This window comes from Symphalangus syndactylus, chromosome 2 (assembly GCF_028878055.3).
Source record: "Symphalangus syndactylus isolate Jambi chromosome 2, NHGRI_mSymSyn1-v2.1_pri, whole genome shotgun sequence".
NCBI lineage: Eukaryota > Metazoa > Chordata > Mammalia > Primates > Hylobatidae > Symphalangus > Symphalangus syndactylus.
Genome location: NC_072424.2, coordinates 116,823,784 through 116,842,018, shown reverse-complemented (window position 1 = coordinate 116,842,018; position 18,235 = coordinate 116,823,784). Strand labels below are relative to the sequence as shown.

General features: G+C 43.7%; 1 protein-coding gene across 11 annotated transcripts in view; it reads left to right on the top strand.

The window, feature by feature from the left end:
* Positions 1-17,458: 17,458 nt before the first annotated feature.
* Positions 17,459-18,235, top strand: part of REPS1 (RALBP1 associated Eps domain containing 1) — an 85,094-nt gene continuing 84,317 nt past the window's right edge. For 6 of the 11 annotated variants that reach the window (XM_055265527.2, XM_055265517.2, XM_063622664.1 and 3 more), the window contains exon 1: positions 17,465-18,228. In XM_055265527.2, coding sequence (XP_055121502.1) covers positions 18,076-18,228 — 153 coding nt within the window. In that variant the 5' untranslated portion in view covers positions 17,465-18,075. Of the gene's footprint in view, positions 18,229-18,235 lie in introns of all 11 variants that reach the window. The other 5 variants (XM_055265502.2, XM_055265466.2, XM_055265486.2 and 2 more) reach the window with 4 other exon arrangements.

Below are 18,235 nucleotides of genomic sequence, written 5' to 3'. Positions count from 1 at the left end.
CATTTCCCTTTGCTTCCAAGGCCACCTCTAGTTCTATTCTCCACTTCCCCATCTTCAGTGACCCAATATGAAACGTCATCACGTTAATCTTGTTAACTCTCACATGTCCTGTTCAATCTGTCAAAGTATAGATAGTCATCCTGCAGTTCCTTCCGGAAGGAGAGGTCAAAACATGAAACTGACCTACTTCTGGCCACTCCAGGCCTGTGCAGGACAACTTTGCTATATATTCTAAAAGTACTCTTTTTCTCTATTAGACCATGCACCATGCCGTAGCGTAATTACTTGTTTACTCATAGTGAATGTCACCATCATTTGCTTCTTTGCTATTTAAAGGCAAGAAATGTTTTCTTTAAATCTTCAAATTTAGCACAGTGTCTGACATACAGTAAGTATTTAATAAATGAGTGAAAGGGATGAAGGGAGGAGAGAAGGAGGGAGCAAAGGAAAAAAGGAAGGAACAAAGGAGGAGGAAAAAAGTTAATTAATTAGTTGGGAAATTCTATCCAAAAAAGAGAGTAAAATTCGATACTAGATGATTTGTGGAAACCAATTATTCATAGGCAAACAAAATCACTGTAACTGCTCCTTAGCCTGGTCACTTGAAGTGAACTGGCTAATTAGGGAGGATATCTTGAGTTAGATCAGAGAGACTAACATCATAAGATCACGATATGTTGCAGCCTGCAGAGTAAGGTAGGAAATTTAAGCAATTGTTTATTTTTGTTTTTTTAAGGATCCTTAATTCTACAAATACAACCATCAACAAACACTAAGCCGAACTAACCAAATAACAAACTTCATTTGTTTTTCAGGCAACTTAAGGGAAGTTTTATTTTTGACTTTGTAGCTGCATTTCTCTAGTTCTCTTATTTCTCTTTGTACATATAATGATTATCTTAATGACTGCCTTCCTCACAAATAATCCTTTGAAAGTGATCCACTTTAGGCTGGGCGCGGTGGCTCACACCTGTAATCCCAACACTTTGGGAGGCTGAGACGAGTGGATCACCCGAGATCAGGAGTTTGAGACCACCCTGGCCAACATGGCAAAACCCCGTCTCTACTAAAAATACAATAAGCTGGGTGTGGTGGCACGCACCTGTAGTCCCAGCTACTCGGGAGCCTGAGGGAGGAGAATTGCTTGAGCCTAGGAGGCAGAAGTTGCAGTGAGCAGAGATCGCAGCATTGCACTCCAGCCTGGGTGACAGAGTGAGACTCAGTCTCAAAAAAAGAAAGAAAGAAAGAAAATGATTTATTTGAAATAAATTAGTTTATTGAATTAGAAGAGGAGATTTTCCCAAAACAACTACTTTGATAAAATAAATAACTTTCTGTCTTTAAATCAAAGTATTCTTCCAGGAAACATGGGTTTTGTGAATCCTGGGGCCACTGAGACTAAGTATTCTTATTGGCTTCTTATTGGATTGACACCTTGAATGTCTTTATTATATGTCCCCTTCTCTCTTCCAACCAAGAAATCATGTAAGCTGATCTCAACCCCTAACCTCCATTGACCCCCATGACATCTGGGAGAAGAGCAAGGGAAAGAGGAAGTGCTGGAGGCTGAGCTATAAGTGAAAGATACTGTATTACTTAAATGATTACAATTTAACAGAAAGATCCTGAGATATGATTAGTGACAAAATTAAGTTCAACCTGGTTGCTGCTACTGAGGAAGATTATATTCCCTGGAGAAGATTTTTAAAGCTACATATAGTGTTTAGAATGTTTGGTCCCAACACACTTATGTGCCTGCATCAAAATAATTATTAAAAAAAGACAAGTAGATTTTAGGCACTAAATGCTTACAGGCTATAACACTTGTTGATAGTACCCAAATTACTAGACATGGTCAGGCTTTCTTTGTGCAGTGGATTTACAGAACAGTAACAACTTGAAGACTAGGAGGAAATTGATATTATAGATGATAATGATATGTTGTAAATAATTCTTTATGTCTTAATAAAGGATCTCCTCCTGGTTGTTTAAATTATTTGAACAATAAGCAAGAACAAATATAAATAATCCAGATTTTAATTAATTATGTTTGTCTTTGATAATAGTTGCCAGTTGTTAAACACCACTTAGATAACAATTTTGACATACGTTATCTCTTATGGTTACTCTGACCAAATAAGGCATCCCTTTTTACAGAAGAAGAAAATTAGGCTAAGAGAGATTAAACTTGCCCCAGATTATTCAGCTAATAATTTCCAGAATCAGGCTTCAAACCCAGGTGTATTTTACGGCAAACTAGGACCATTCTGTTTCTCTTTCAACTCGTTGCCTTCTTATTGTTACAGCCAATCAAGATTTATATTCGTTTTTACTTTCCACAGTTTTAGTTTTTAAGATTGCGCAGAGACAACCGCCAAGAGTCCTTGGAAATTGAAACATGGACAACAGCAAAGCATGCCATAGTTTAAAATGGAAATAGGCATGGTGGCTCACGCCTGTAATCCCAGCACTTTGGGAGACCAAGGCGGGTGGATCACCTGAGGTCAGGAGTTCAAGACCAGCCTGACCAACATGGAGAAACCCCGTCTCTACTGAAAATACAAAATTAGCCTGGTGTGGTGGTACATGCCTGTAATCTCAGCTACTCAGGAGGCTGAGGCAGGAGAATTGCTTGAACCTGGGAGGCAGAAGTTGTGTGCGGTGAGCCAAGATTGCACCATTGCACTCCAGCCTGGGGGAAACTCTGTCTCAAAAAAAAAAAAAAAAAAAAAAAAAAGGAAATAGACTTTACAAAGCAAATAACCTATAGCTCTAAGCCTGACAAAGGGTGATGAAACATATAACAATGTAAAATATTCTCATGGCAGGACCATGGGGAATTAAAGAAAATAGTGAAGGTTATAGAAGTAGCACAAAGGTCAGGTTACTTTTTGTTGTTGTTGTTAATAGTTTGAAAAGATCAAGTGTTTGGAGATGATCCTATCCAAGTGCAAAGGTTTTGCTTTTGAAAAACTGCTAATGGTAAGCAACATGCATTTAGCTTTTCCTACAACTACTTCTGCATGTTTCGGTCCTAATATTATAAAGACAAAGAGGAAACCACTTTGACTTTTTTCAGGTTAAAAATTCAAAATCCTGAAAGCACACGCAATTGAGAATATTTACAAAGGAAACTTAGAGGAAAATTGCCTTGCATAGGGTAGATAAGTCATAACCATTTGTTGGTTTGACTTTTATTGGAAGGAAAATGCTTTTTTAATTTTTGGTTAATCTCTTCTGATAATTTTATTTATACAAAAAGTTGATTTATTTTTCTTCTACCAACAGTTTCATAAAGGTTTCCATGTCTTTGCTCCTGATAAATCTAATGCTAATATGAGATCTTAAATTTATCTGGCATTTTCTATTTCATGATTAAACTACTGATTTATAAGTGCAACATCCAAAAAATAATAATTTTATGATTCTCTCCTAGTTAGGTAATGGAAATATATCCCATTAGTAACATTGCCTCATGTGGTTTCTAGAGAATAACAGTTGTTTTTCTTAAGTTAATCTTATTGTATCATTTATATTAATGACTTCAGAAGAAGAAAATAAATAAGATTCATAGTTGAGCACACAAGACTTGCTACAAAAGATATAACAAAGAAATAAGCAAGGCTGGGAGCGGTGGCTCACGCCTGTAATCCCAGCACTTTGGGAGGCCGAGGTGGTTGGATCACGAGGTCAGGAGATCGAGACCATCCTGGCTAACATGGTGAAATCCTGTCTCTACTAAAAATACAAAAAAAATTAGCCGGGCGAGGTGGTGGGCGCCTGTAGTCCCAGCTACTTGGGAGGCTGAGGCAGGAGAATGGTGTGAACCCGGGAGGCGGAGCTTGCAGTGAGCCAAGATCGCGCCACTGCACTCCAGCCTGGGCGACAGAGTGAGACTCTGTCTCAAAAAAAAAAAAAAAAAAGCAAAGAAATACGCATACAATGTCAAATAAATGGATGCATTTTATATATAAATACATTTATATAACATGTAATACCTATATATAGTAATTATATAATGCATTTATTTGATATATTTGATTATATGACATATAGTAATACATACACATACAGGATGTAATGTGTATCTATTTATATGTGTAACACATTCATTTATTTGACATTGTACATGCCTTTTTTGTGTATTTTAAACAAATGATGTTAAGAAGGATATTCACTGAAATGAGGTTGCCTGTGGATGGTGGGATTACAGGTAATTTTTATTTTTTATTTTCTAAGTTGTTTCGAGTTTTTACAATAAACATGTTTATTTTTACAAAAATAATAGATTTCTCAAAAATAAAAAACAGAAATTATAATTACAAGGAATAAATTACACTCCATCCTAAATTCTACATCAAACAAGAAGCATACATTAAACACCTGGATACCATGTTGTTCTGAGACAGAGTCTTGCTCTGTCTGTCACCCAAGCTGGAGTGCAGTGGTGCGATCACGGCTCACTGCCTCCTGGGTTCAAGTGATTCTCATGCCTCAGCCTCAAGTAGTTGGGGTTACAGACATGTGCCACCATGCCTGGCCAATTTTTGTATTTTTAATAGAGACTGGGTCTCACCATGTTAGCCAGGCTGGTCTTGAACGCCTGACCTCAAGTGATCCATTCACCTTGATCTCCCAAAGTGTTGGGATTGCAGGTGTGAGCCACCACGCCTGGCCCCAACTCCAAGTCTTTATTAGAAAATGCCACAGATAATTCAACAGCAACTATTCCTAGCAATTTACCATCATAGTGTCTTCCCAAAGCATCATTCTTGATTTTTATAGAAACAAAAATAATCTTTCTGTTTTCATATTTAATGTGTTTATGTAACATTTAATCCAATTATAATAATTACAATAATAAGTATAAGAGGATGGTAAGCACCAGCTAACTCAACTAATGAGAGCAGAAGTGTGTAGGTGGCTTTCTTAGACCGAGTTTCCCAGGAAACCTGATGGAGATTTGGAGATAAGAGGTTCGCTGGTAATTGTCAGAACAACACTCATAAGGAAGAGAAGAAAGCCCAAAATTGGGCAGAGGGAAAACTGTAATGTGGTAGCAACGGAGGCCCCCACCAATCCCTGGAAGATCTCTGAAGCTGAAATGACTCTTCAAAGTTGTCCCAAAACAACAAGGACCTTTAGGCTCCTAAATCCACTGACTCGTCATTGGACGTGGACTGCCCCTGTGGCAGAGGTATAACTTGAGTAAGACGACTTCGTTCTCCCAAGGGCATTTCCTGGAGAGGGATTCAGCTGTGGGTCCTTGACATCTCAATACTTTCAGTAGCTAAAAATACGAGCGCGTCAGTCCTGGTGGGTGTGGTAATCTGGGTTGCATACCACAGCCAGCAGCCACCACAGCCCGTGCTTGCACCACACAGATCCACATGCTTTATATATTTACTCCATATGGGAATAACTCTTCTAGCATTCTGATTGGTCTCATTTCCTGGAAACTGTTACAAGAGGAAGGTTAGTGGAATGAACTACATTTGCCACCCCTGCAGCTCATGACAAGGCCACATCTGATCCTCATTGTCTCCTTTCTACTTCTCATTCTACATCCCCCTCACCCTTAGCCAACACCTCTGCTACTCTAGGTGGCTATTCTTGCAGGGTGACCCAGATTCTCATACCCCTGGTCTGAGTCCTTTGTCACCACACCCTTCTCAGACTATGGCAGTTACACTTATCCATTTACCATCAACACTGAACAGGGCAGTGTTAAAGAAAAAATTATTCAATGACATTTGTTAAAGCATGGTAAAGCGACTTTATTCGGAACCATTCAGAGAGGCATAGGAACCACTGCAATCAGATTTTGCAGTAAGGCAAAGAGATTGGGCTCAACTCCAAATGCAGCTTGGGCAAAATGGGAATTTATAGCCAAGGAGCAGAGTGGGGCTCAGTGGATGGAAATTACATAAAGGAAACATCAAAGGTAAGGGGGATTCTCTGGCTAAATCGACTGAACAGGATTCTTGCTAAAGACAGAGCAGGATGATCAGACATCACGTGGGGAGAAAATGGAAGATGAAGAACAGGATCAGCTTTCCAGGTTGATCGGATTGATCAGAATCAGCTTTCCAGGTTGGTCAGATTTTCCAGGTTGATCAGATATTGAGGCTGGGGGGTTCTTGCCAAACTGACTTAGCAGGTTCTTTGCTAAAACTGAATTTTACAAGGAAGTGCACAGATGGGCCTAGGAGAAGTTTTAGGAGCCTGACTAAAGTTTGGCCAAGCCAAAAATTTTTATCAGGGGTAACAAGAGATATCAATCCCAATAGATCTCTTAGGTGTTTAACTTATTCTTTCCTGCTTTAATTGTGTAAAATAAGTGTTATTTCCTTCTGATGAGTAAATTCAATTACCCTCAGGTGTGTTAATCATTTTGTTCTCTATTAAGGAGCCCTTAGTAACCGGATTGCATTTGTGGCTGAAATTTTAATGGGACTAGTAATAAGCCTCATAGTGGAAGCACTCCTCTTTGACAGCTAGGACGTCCAGACGCCCAAAGCCTAGGCCTGGAAGGGGTCTCCAAGTGGGTCACTCCTAACAAAGGCAAGTGGGGCCAATCTAACTTTCACCACTTGGTTCCCTGTCTCATAGAGAGCCCACTGATCGGGGACACTGTAGCATATACAGTCATTAATTTAGGGTCCTCTCTTGGCAGAGTATCATCTCCAAGCTGACACACAGCTACACCTTCAAAAGACCATTCTATTACTCTACTGGTCAGCAGCTTCCATGGGGTATAGTATGTAAGAGGTCCCATGGTCACGTGTTCAGTGATGTACCTGTAAGCCACCTAGAGCAGCAGAGGTGTTGGCTGAGGGCGAGGGGATCTAGAATGAGGAGTAGAAAGGAGACAATGAGGATCGGTTGTGGCCTTGCCATGATCTTCCAAAGTGTCTCCTTCCAAGCCCCTGACCAACCAGCCAAACTCTTTGTTACTGTCCCTGGGTTTAAAGTATATACTCATCTTGGTCCACCTCTCATTGATGTGAATGGGGTCTCTTGTTCTGAAGAAATATTACACAGATTCCAGGTTGGTGATATAAATATCCTGCTAAAACACCCTCCAATAGTGGTGCCAGCTGAGGCCCTGAGGGCGGAAAAGCAAACATATGCCCAGAATATATTTGATTATAGTAAAGATAAATCAATTTGTCACCAAGTATCCGATTGGTCTCCTTGAGGAATGATCCTGTGTCGGGAACTGAACTTGGGTCTCGCTGGCAGGTTGGACATATGGCGTTGGTAAGTGGGAATCTATGGTATAGGGCCCATGCGTAGCTCCCATTGCCACTGCAGAAGCCATTCAGTTCTCGAACCCAGTGTGCCAACATGGGGGTGGCTGATTGCAGGGGCTGCCTGACAGCAACTCGCCACGTCGTTTTGTCCACTTGGTTGTCTTGTGCCTGCTCTCTACTTAGTTGTCTTGGGTGTGAACATGTAGTACAAAGATATTCCCACTTCATGTCCCTTCCATAGGCTCAACCACATGCTTTTCCCCCAGATATCCTCCACTCTGATCTTCTAAACTGTCTCCTTCCAAGCCCCTGACCAACCAGCCAAACCCTTTGTTACTGTCCCTGGGTTTAATGCATATGCTTATCCTGGGCCACTTCTCATACACAAAGTGAATGACTAAATGCCTCAACTGAAACCCTCTCCAGTAAATTTCCCCTCACTAATGTTCTTTAGGTCCCCATACAAGTTGGGCTAACCCAATTTTTAACTATTCTGTTCTGTAGAAGACACTCCTAAGTGAATAAAAAGTCAAGCCACAGACTTTAGAAAATACTTGCAAATCACATCTAACCAAAAAAAACTTGTATAAACAATGTATAAAGGATATTCAAAACTCAACAATAAGAAAACAAAGAACTCAATACAGGCCAGGCACAGTGGCTCATGCCTGTAATCCCAGCACTTTGGGAGACTGAGGCTGGTGGATCACTTGAGGTCAGGAGTTCAAGACCAGCTAGGCCAACATGATGAAACCCGTCTCTACTAAAAATAAAAAAAAATTAGCCAGGCTTGCTAGTACACGCCTGTAATCCAGCTACTTGGGAGGTTGAGGTAAGAGAATCGCTTGAACCCCCTGCAATGAGCTGAGATTGCACCACTGCACTCTGGCCTGGGCAACAGAGCGAAACACTGTCTCAAAACAAACAAACAAAAACAAAACCAAAAAAATCCGCAATATAAAATGGGAAAAACTTTGAATAGACACTTCACCAAAGAAGATATTCAGATGGCAAGTAAGTACATGAAATGGTGATCATTTGTTTTAGGGAAATGCAAATTTAAATCACAGTGATATGCCACTACACACCTATTAGAATGACATTAGAATGGTTTATGAGGTTGTAGAATAAAACTAAAATTCGGATGCACTTCTGGTGGGAATGCAAAATAGTTCAGCCATTTTGAAAAAATGACTTTTTTTTTGAAATAAAGTCAAACACATTAAGCATTCACCAAACAATCCCACTCCTAGATATTTTATTAATAATCACCCCAAACTGGGAGTAACCCCAATGTCCTTCAACTAGTGAATGGATAAACAAACTGTAATCATCCATACAACAGAATACTGTTCAGTGCTTAAACCACTGATGCAAGCAAGAACATGGAAGAATCTCAAATGCATTAATCTATGTGAAAAAAATCCAGACTTAAGAGGCTACATACTACATGATTCCATGTATATGACATCTTTGGCAGAAGAATAGGAACAGCAAACAAATCAGTGGCTGCGGGGGGCTGAGGGTGGAGAGTGGAGCTGAGTACAAAAGGGCAGCACAAAGGAATTGTTTTGGATTGTGGAATTCTATATCTTGATTTTGATGGTGGCTGCATGACTGTTTGCATTTGTCAAATTTTACTGTACGTAATTTATTTATTTTAAAAACGATATTAAAGATTTTCAGTTAAAAAACAGCCGATGTATTTGCTGGCAGTAACCAACTAGTTGGTTTTACCTGAAAACCCGCATTTTAAAATCTGTAACTATATAATATAGACCACCTGTATTAAAATAGCTTTCTCGGTCGGGTGCGGTGGCTCACGCCTGTAATCCCAGCACTTTGGGAGGCCGAGGTGGGCAGATCATGAGGTCAGGAGATCGAGACCATCCTGGCTAACACAGTGAAACCCCATCTCTACTAAAAACACAAAAAATTAGCCGGGCATGGTGACGGGCGCCTGTAGTCCCAGCTACTCAGGAGGCTGAGGCAGGAGAATGGCGTGAACCCGGGAGGCAGAGCTTGCAGTAAGCCGAGATCGCGCCACTACACTCCAACCTGGGAGACAGCACAAGACTCCGTCTCAAAAAAAAAAAAAAACGAATAAAATAAAATAAAATCGCTTTCTCATGATGTCACTTTTAAAACTGATATTACTAAAAATGTGTAGGAAAGATTAGGCTTGAACTCAAAGGGCCAATGTGTTACATCGTATTTCTTTTCCTTTATAATTGGAAATATGAATTTAAGTGACAGATCTAGAGAAAAGTTTAATTCATTGTGAAACTGTTAGCCCTCTACCACTCAGCCCACCCAGTATCCATCTGGGAACCGAGGAGACAGGCTCCTCCTCTTGCAGGCTTCCCTGTCTTTCTGGGCTCCTGCTTCCATGGGGGAGTATGTATTTGTTTGGAGGGGCTCTCACACAGACACACTGCTTCTCATAGACCGATGACATCTAGGACTCTGCCTCCATCTGGGGATGTGTGTGTGCAGGTTGAGGCAGTGGTTGCTGGCAGTAAGGTCCATTCAGTTGCCTCCTAGTAAGCCCATAAGGAAAGGAGTCTGACTTTATTATTTTTCTTTAGAATGTGTGGTACTCGTGACTTTTGGTCTTCAGCTTGGCCTTGGTTGTCACTGAGAAAACTACTCCACATTTTGTTACAATAGGAAAGCCTCATAGAGCAATAGAACCATTGGAAGAGTCCCTCTCAAAATCTGATAACACACATGTTGTGGCCAATTCAGTTATTTGGCCAGGGGTAGGGGGAAGGAGTGCATGAAGGAATCAAGGGTGCTAGCAGAGTACCCTGGACATAATGACAACAAGGTCCCTGAACTGTATGATCCCTGAGGACAAGACCATGAAGTTTGTTTTACAATGGCACAAGATGTTCAAAGTATATTTTTGAATACATTAACTATGTGCTGGTATTGAGGAGAACCTGAAGTTTATAAGGAGCATGTTAGTCCATTCTCATACTGCTAATAAAGACATGCCTGAGACTGGGTAATTTATAAAGGAAAGAGGTTTAATTGACTCACAATTTAGCATGGCCAAGGAGACCTCAGGAAACTTACAATCATGGCGGAAGGGGAAGCAAACATACCCTTTGTCACATGGTGGCAAGGAGAAGTGCCAAGCAAAAGGGGAAAAGCCCCTTATAAAATCATTAGATCTCGTGATTACTCACTATCACAAGAACAGCATGGAGGTAACTGCCCCCATGATTCGATTACCTCCCACCAGGTCCCTCCAGCAACATGTGGGGATTATGGAAACTACAGTTCTAGATGGGATTTGGGTGGGGACACAGCCAAATCATATAATTCTGCTGCTGGTCCCTCCCAAATCTCTTATCTTCACATTTCAAAACACAATCATGCCTATCCAACAGTCTCCCAGTCTTAACTCATTCCAACATTAACCCAAAAGTCCATAGTCCAAAGTCTCACCGGAGACAAGGGAAGTCCCTTCGGCTTATGAGCCTGTAAAATCAAAAGCAAGTTAGTTACTTCCTAGATATAATGGGGATACAGGCATTGGGTAAACACACCAGTTCCAAATGGGAGAAATTGGCCAAAACAAAGGGGCTACAAGCCCCATGCAAATCTGAAATCCAGCAGAACAGTCAAATCTTAAAGCTCCAAAATGATCTCCTTTGACTCCAGGTCTCACATCCAGGTCACACTGATGCAAGAGGTGGGTTACCATGGTCTTGGGCAGCTCCACCCCTGTGGCTTTGCAAGGTACAGCCCCCCTCCTGGCTGCTTTCATGCGTTGGCATTGAGTGTCTGTGGCTTTTCCAGGCACATGGTGCAAGCTGTCAGTGGATCTACCATTCTGGGGTCTGGAGGATGGTGGCCCTGTTCTCACAGCTCCACTAGGCAGTGCCCCAGTGGGGTCTCTGTGTGGGGGCTCCCACTGCACATTTCCCTTCTGCACTGCCCTAGCAGAGGTTCTCCATCGGGGCATCACCCTTGCAGCAAAATTTTGCCTGGGCATCCAGGCATTTCCATACATCCTCTGAAATCTAGGCAGAGGTTTCCAAACCTCAGTTCTTGACTACTGTGCACCCACAGGCTCAACACCATGTGGAAGATGCAAAGGCTTGGTTCTTATGCCCTCTGAAGCCACGACCTGAGCTGTACCTTGGCCCCTTTTAGCCACAGCTGGAGTGGCTGGGACACAAGGCACCAGGTCTTTCTGCTGCACACAGCAGGGGGGCCCTGGGCCCAGCCCATGAAACCATTTTTCCCTCCTAGGTTTCTGGGCCTGTGGTGGCAGGGGCTGATGCAAAGGTCTCTGACATGCCCTGTAAACATTTTCCCCATTGTCTTGGTGATTAACATTCAGCTCCTTGTAACATATGCAAATTTCTGTGGGCTTGAATTTCTCCCCAGAAGATGGGGTTTGCTTTTCTACTGCATCATCAGGCTTCAAATTTTCCAAACTTTTATGCTCTGGTTCTTCTTGAACACTTTGCCACTTGTAAATTTCTTCTGCCAGGTGCCCTAAATCATCTCTCTCAAGTTCAAAGTTCCACAGATCTTTAGGGCAGGGGCAAAATGCCACCAGTCTCTTTGCATAGGAAGAGGGACCTTTACTCCAGTTCCCAAAAATTTCTTCATCTCCATCTGACACCACCTCAGCCTGGAATTTATTGTCCAGATTATTATCAACATTTTGGTCAAAGTCATTCAACAAGTCTCTAGGAAGTTCAAAACTTTCCCACATCTTCCTGTCTTCTGAGCCCTCCAAATCTCTAGGAGGTTCTAAACTTTCCCACATTTTTCTATTTTCTTCTGAACGCGCCACACTTTTCCAACCTCTGCCTGTTACCCAGTTCCAAAGCCACTTCCACATTTTCAGGTAACTTTACAGCAGCACCCCACTCTTTGCAGTACCAATTAATCGTATTACTCTGTTCTCATGCTGCTAATAAAGACATACCCAAGGCTGGTAAGTTTATAAAGGAAAGAGGTTTAATTGACTCAGTTTAGCATGGCTAGGAGGCCTCAGAAAACTTGGCAGAAGCGGAAGCAAACACATCCTTCTTCACATGGTGGCAGTAAGGAGAAGTGCTGAGCAAAAGGGGAGAAGCCCCTTACAAAACCATCAGATCTCCTGAGAACTCATTCATTAACAGGAGGACAGCATGGGGGTAACCGCCCCCATGATTCTGTTACCTCCCAACGGGTTCCTCCCACGACACATGGGAATTATGGAAACTACAATTCAAGATGAGATTTTGGGTGGGAACACAGCCAAACCATATCAAGGAGCAATTTTTTTTTGTTGTTTTTTTGTTTGTTTTTTTGTTTGTTTGTTTTTTTTTTGAGATGGAGTCTTGCTCTGTCGCCCAGGCTGGAGTGCAGTGGCGCAATCTCGGCTCACTGCAAGCTTCGCCTCCCGGGTTCACGCCATTCTCCTGCCTCAGCCTCTCCAAGTAGCTGGGACTACAGGCGTCCGCCACCACGCCCGGCTAATTTTTTGTATTTTTTTAGTAGAGACGGGGTTTCACCGTGGTCTCGATCTCCTGAGCTCGTGATCCGCCTGCCTCGGCCTCCCAAGTGCTGGGATTACAAGCGTGAGCCACCGTGCCCGGCCTGTTTTTTTTTTTGTTTTGTTTTTTGAGACGAAGTCTCGCCTTGTCACCCAGGCTGGAGCACAATGGTGTGATCTTAGCTCGCTGCAACCTCTGCCTCCTGGGTTCAAGCGATTCTCCTGCCTCAGCTTCCTGAATAGCGGGGATTACAGGCGCACACCACTATGCCCAGCTAAATTTTTTTGTAATTTTAGTAGAGGTGGGATTTCGCCATGTTGGCCAGGCTGGTCTCGAACTTTTGACCTCAGGTGACCCACCTGCCTCAGACTCCCAAAATGTTGAGACTACATGCGTGAGCCATCGTGCCCAGCCTAGGGTGCCTGCTTATTTGAGGACTGGAACGTGAGAGTGAAAGGACAGCATGTTATGGACTGAGAAAGAAGTTTCAGAGTTCCAGAACTTGGAAGTGAAGCGATCCCATAATTACTTTGGGTTGCTAAAGAGGAGTGGTGCTGGAGGTTTCTAAGGTTAAGGGTGCAAAACTAGGAGGAGATTAGAAGACAACGGGTCCTTCAATAGCAACATTGTTTCATTATAACATTGATGAGAAAAAATAAATCCATTCCCTGCAGGGACCACTGTCTGGATGCCCTCCCTATGTCTGTGTGGGTTTTCTCTGAATCCTCAGGTGTCCTTCCACATCCCAAAGATGTGCACATTAGATAAGTCAGGGTGTCTAAATGGTCCCAGTCTGAGTGAGCGTGGGTGTGTGTGTGTGTGTGTGTGTGTGTGTGTGTACCCTGTGATGCAATCACATCCTAGACAGGGGCTGGGGCCTATCTGTCCCACGAGCCACTGGGATAGGCTCCTGCTACCCACAACCCCGAACTGGAATAAGTAGGTAGGAAAATGAATGTAAGTGACCGAAAAATAAAAATGTGTAAAGCACATGATGATCATACAGATGCAAAACAGTAAACAAGGTGGTGCCAGAGAGCTCAGCAAGCCACCATGTTTGCAATGATTTTGAACTTCACTTTGTAGACATTTATTCCTTGATTTAACCCACCACCAGGACAACCATGGTAACTCACCAACACACCAAAAATAGGGTAAGTAGTTATTTTTTTTAGTTAATCATTTTAGTTGCATGTGTAGCTCACCTTTACTTAAATGTTTAATATTAGAAGTGTTTTGGTCTCGATTTAGAAATTTGGTGATTTTATGACCAGAAATATGTCACAGGAAGTTAACCCTTGTTTGTAGCAAATTATCAATTAGTTTATGATAAAATTGGTTTCGTGATACCGTAACCAAGTACAGGCTTGGCTGCTCGCCCCTTGCAAACCCAGTAACAAGGGGTGAAAGGAAAGTGACTTTATTTTTCAAAGCTAGCAGTGGGGAAACAGCCAGCTTACACCTCTGGAAACTGCTTCAAAAGTCTGGGCTGAAGGCAGAGGTTTCAAAAAGGCAAGCTTGATATGGGAGACATGCAAGAGTTGTGCCAGGAGCAGGGGCTGTGTGTCTTGCTTCAATGCCTATCTTGAGTTATGGTCCATCTAAAATGCAGGCTGGCGTCATCTCGCCTGTGGCCAGGCTGCAGATTATCTATCTTGAGGCAATCTTTAAGTGGGGGACAATTCTGCAGCTGGGCCTTTGTGCCTAGTTCATTTTAAATTAGCCCCTGGAATTTTTAAAAAGCATATAGTTAGATAAATGTGCATTGGGTAAGGGAGTACATTGTGGGAAATAGAAGGGAGTGGAGTTTCAAAGTATGTTTCAAGGCTATATTTTAAGACTAAAGAGAAAAGGTTTCTACAGTTTGTTTCAAGGTTACATCTTGAGACTGGCAAGAAAGAAGAAAAGAAAAAAAGTTTTGTTTTGAAGCTAAACTACTTGGTTACAATACCTTGTTTTGCTTAAAATTAGTTTCCACGGACCTATCCACAATAACGTTAATTGAGGACTTACTGTATTGAATGGCTTATCACATCAATGTCGAAATTGACGCTTTCATTCATTCAACAAATTATTATTGATACACATTATGTGTCACATACTGGGCTTTGGCACTGTGGCGATGAAGAAATATTTTCCTTCTTTTCTTGCTTGCTTTCTCTCTCTCTCTCTCTCTCTCTCCTTCTTTTTTTTTTTTTGATACAGAGTCTCGTCCTGTCTCCCAGGTTGGAGTGTAGTGGCACAATCACTGCTCACTGCAGCCTCTATCTCCTGGGCTCCAGTGATCCTCCCACCTCAGCCTGCCGAGTAGTTGGGACCACAGGTGCACACCATCACGCCTGGCTATTTTTGTATTTTTGGTGGAGATGGTGTTTCACCGTGTTACCCAGCCTGGTCTTGAACTCCTTAGCTCAAGTAATCCACCCACCTCAGCCTCCCAAAGTGCTTGGATTACAGGTATGAGCCACCATGCCTGGTGAAGAAATATTTTCTTAATAACAAACTTAATAAAGAAATTAGACAAGCAAGATAGGGTAGTGATTTTTAGAGTTGAGACAGCCTGGAGTTTGAATCCCAGATCCGGGTATTTAATAGCAACATGACTTACACAATACTTAACCCATTTTGCCTCAGTTTCCTAATCTGTCAAAAAAAAAAACCTAGTAGTACCACTTAATAGGGTTGTTGTGAATAATGTAATTAGTGTAAAGCTTTAGAACAATGCCTGAAACTTAGTAATTATTCAATAATTAGCTATTAAAAATGTAACAACTATATATGTAATGTCAGATAGTGAAAAGTGTTATAAAGAAAAAGAATTCAGGTTGGGTGCAGTGGCTCATGCCTGTAATCCCAGCACTTTGGGAGGCTGAGGTGGGTGAGCCCAAGAGTTTGAGACCAGCCTGAGTAACATGGCAAAACTCTGTCTCTACAAAAGCCATACACACAAAATTTAGGTGGGCATGGTGTCCTGGGCTTGTGGTCCCAGCTACCTGGGAGGCTGAGGTGGGAGAATCACCTGAGCCTGGGAGGTCGAAGATACAGAGAGCCAAGATAATGCCACTGCACTCCAGCCTGGGCGACAGTGGGAGATTCTGTCTCAAAAGAAAAAAAAAAAGAATTCAGATAAGGGGATAGTGCATGGTGGGATTATTTTAGAGCAGCTGTTGCAGGAAGGCTGCTCTGAGGAGGTGACACATGAGCAGGGACCGGAAACCATGTGACAGAATACTCCATGCCATGGTTTGTGGAAGGACTATTTTAGATGGCAGGAACAAAGGCCCTGGGGCCGACAAGAGCTGCAAGGCCTAGGAAAGGTGGCAGAGAAAAAGATGCAAAGACAATTGTGAGCCAATCCCTACCCCACTGTGCTCTTCCGGTTTACACCTTTGGAAGGCAGCTGTCTGGGGGGGCTTTGATCACTTGCTGCAGGTGCCCTGAAAGGGCACATGAGGGGCTGCTGTAGCAAACTGAAAGTCTTAGAGATGGGAAATAAGCTTAATGGATAGTATATACTTACCTTTATCAAATACTACTAGCCAAGTCAGAAGATATTGACAGGTCTACAATCCCTTATCTTTCTTAAAAAATAGAAAGATAATAGAATGCCTGTGACTGTGTACATATTAACATTCTACAAAGACCTGGAGTGAAATGAATAAATATTGACACTAAGTGGCATCCATTAAGGCTAGAAATAGCTTCATGCAAGCTTAGTTTAGATTTTGCCTCCAAATGAGGCAGGGCAGGTTTTATTTCCAAAGGGTTACAAAAAAAAGTCTTGGGTTTTCAGTGCTCTTTGAATTTTGCAATTACAGATAAATGACTGGGAACCTGTAATAATTTCCTCATATGTGTCATTTATAGGATCCGCACTCTGGGAAACAACTTGTAGAAGACAAAATAAAAACCAAAACTCTGGGTAATTCTGCCTTAGCTCCCGTCTTTGAAGTATTTTATATTTGCTAAAGTATAAATTCTTAAGATATTCTACTTGAAATAGCTGAAGAATCCCCTCTCTGGGACAGGTGCAGATTAAAAGAGTGCCACTCCATGATTTTCATAAAGGAGAAAATAAGGAAGGCAGCCCCTGTGGGCAGCCCCGGGCCTACATGAGTTGACAGAGTTGAAGGTATAAATGTAGAGTATTAAGTTCCCAGAGACCGGAATGACCTTGTGAACAAAGAGGACAACTTTGCCAGTTTTCCCCTCTATTCAGCACATTTTGTTTCTCAGGTGAACATGGCTTGAAGCACTAATGAGATGAAGCCTCAGTGTTGGTGTCTACGTGGAGGCTTGCCGGATAGCCTGGATGTTCACAGTCCTTCCGAACAGATGGAAATACTGCATTTATCTTCATCTGTACCAAAAAGGTACAGATAGAATGATAATAACCTGAACAAGGCTCCCCTTTCAATCCAATTATTTAGACGCTTAGGACCAGAAACTGCGAAACATAAAAACTGCAACCCGTATCTTAGTTATCTCGGTTTTAATGAGCTGCCGGCTGTTTCCTGCTGCACCCCCCTTTCCGGGGGTCTTGCTGCTGAGATCTCCGCGCACAGGGCGGCTCGGTCATCCCGCCGCCGGGCGCCGACCAGCAGGGGGCGCTGCGGCCTCCTCCCTCTCCCGGGAGCGGCCAAGCCAGCCCGGTGGGTGTTTCTCTCTCCCTCTCGCGCTCTCTCCTCCCGGCCTCACATCCGGGTCTGGAGCGCGGCCGCCGCTGTCACTGTTGGTGCGGGCGCGTCGGGGCCGGGCCGGGGCGCTGTAAATGGCGGCGGAGGGAGGCGGAGCGGCGGCCACGCTCAGCCCAGATCCCCCGAAACTTTAGGTTCGAAGCCCCACAACTTTCCGGGAAGCGCTGCCGCTCCGGAGGCGTGGACGGAAGGGGAAGCCGAGGCGGGAAGTCTGGGGGAATCGGCAGGGAGCCGGGGAGACTCGAACCCGCGGCGGGGGCGGAGTCCGCCAGTGCCTCGCGCCTCCGCGGCCCCCGCCTCTTTCTCTGCACCCTCCCCGCGGCCGCGGCCGGGGCCGGAGTCGGAGCCGCAGTCGCAGCCGCAGCCGCGCGCTGCGCCGAGCCCGGGACTGCGCCGGGCCTCACAGGCGGCGGCGCGCCGAGCGCAGCCGGGCCCCCTCCTCGCGACCTCCGGGCCCTGTTGCTCGGGCGCACCTGGCGCGTGTGAGGCCGGGGCAGGCGGCATCGGGAAGCTAGCAGGAGGCCGGGCCACGGGCAGCCCCTGCCGGCCCAGGGTCCTGGGGCCGGGCCCCGAGTAGTGCATGCGGGGCGGGGCGGCCGTGAGCCGGAGGCGAAGATGGAAGGCTTAACGCTGAGCGATGCGGAGCAGAAATACTATTCAGATCTCTTCTCCTACTGCGACATTGAGAGCACCAAGAAGGTGGTGGTCAACGGGCGGGTGCTGGAGCTGTTCCGGGCCGCGCAGCTGCCCAACGACGTGGTCCTACAGGTAACGT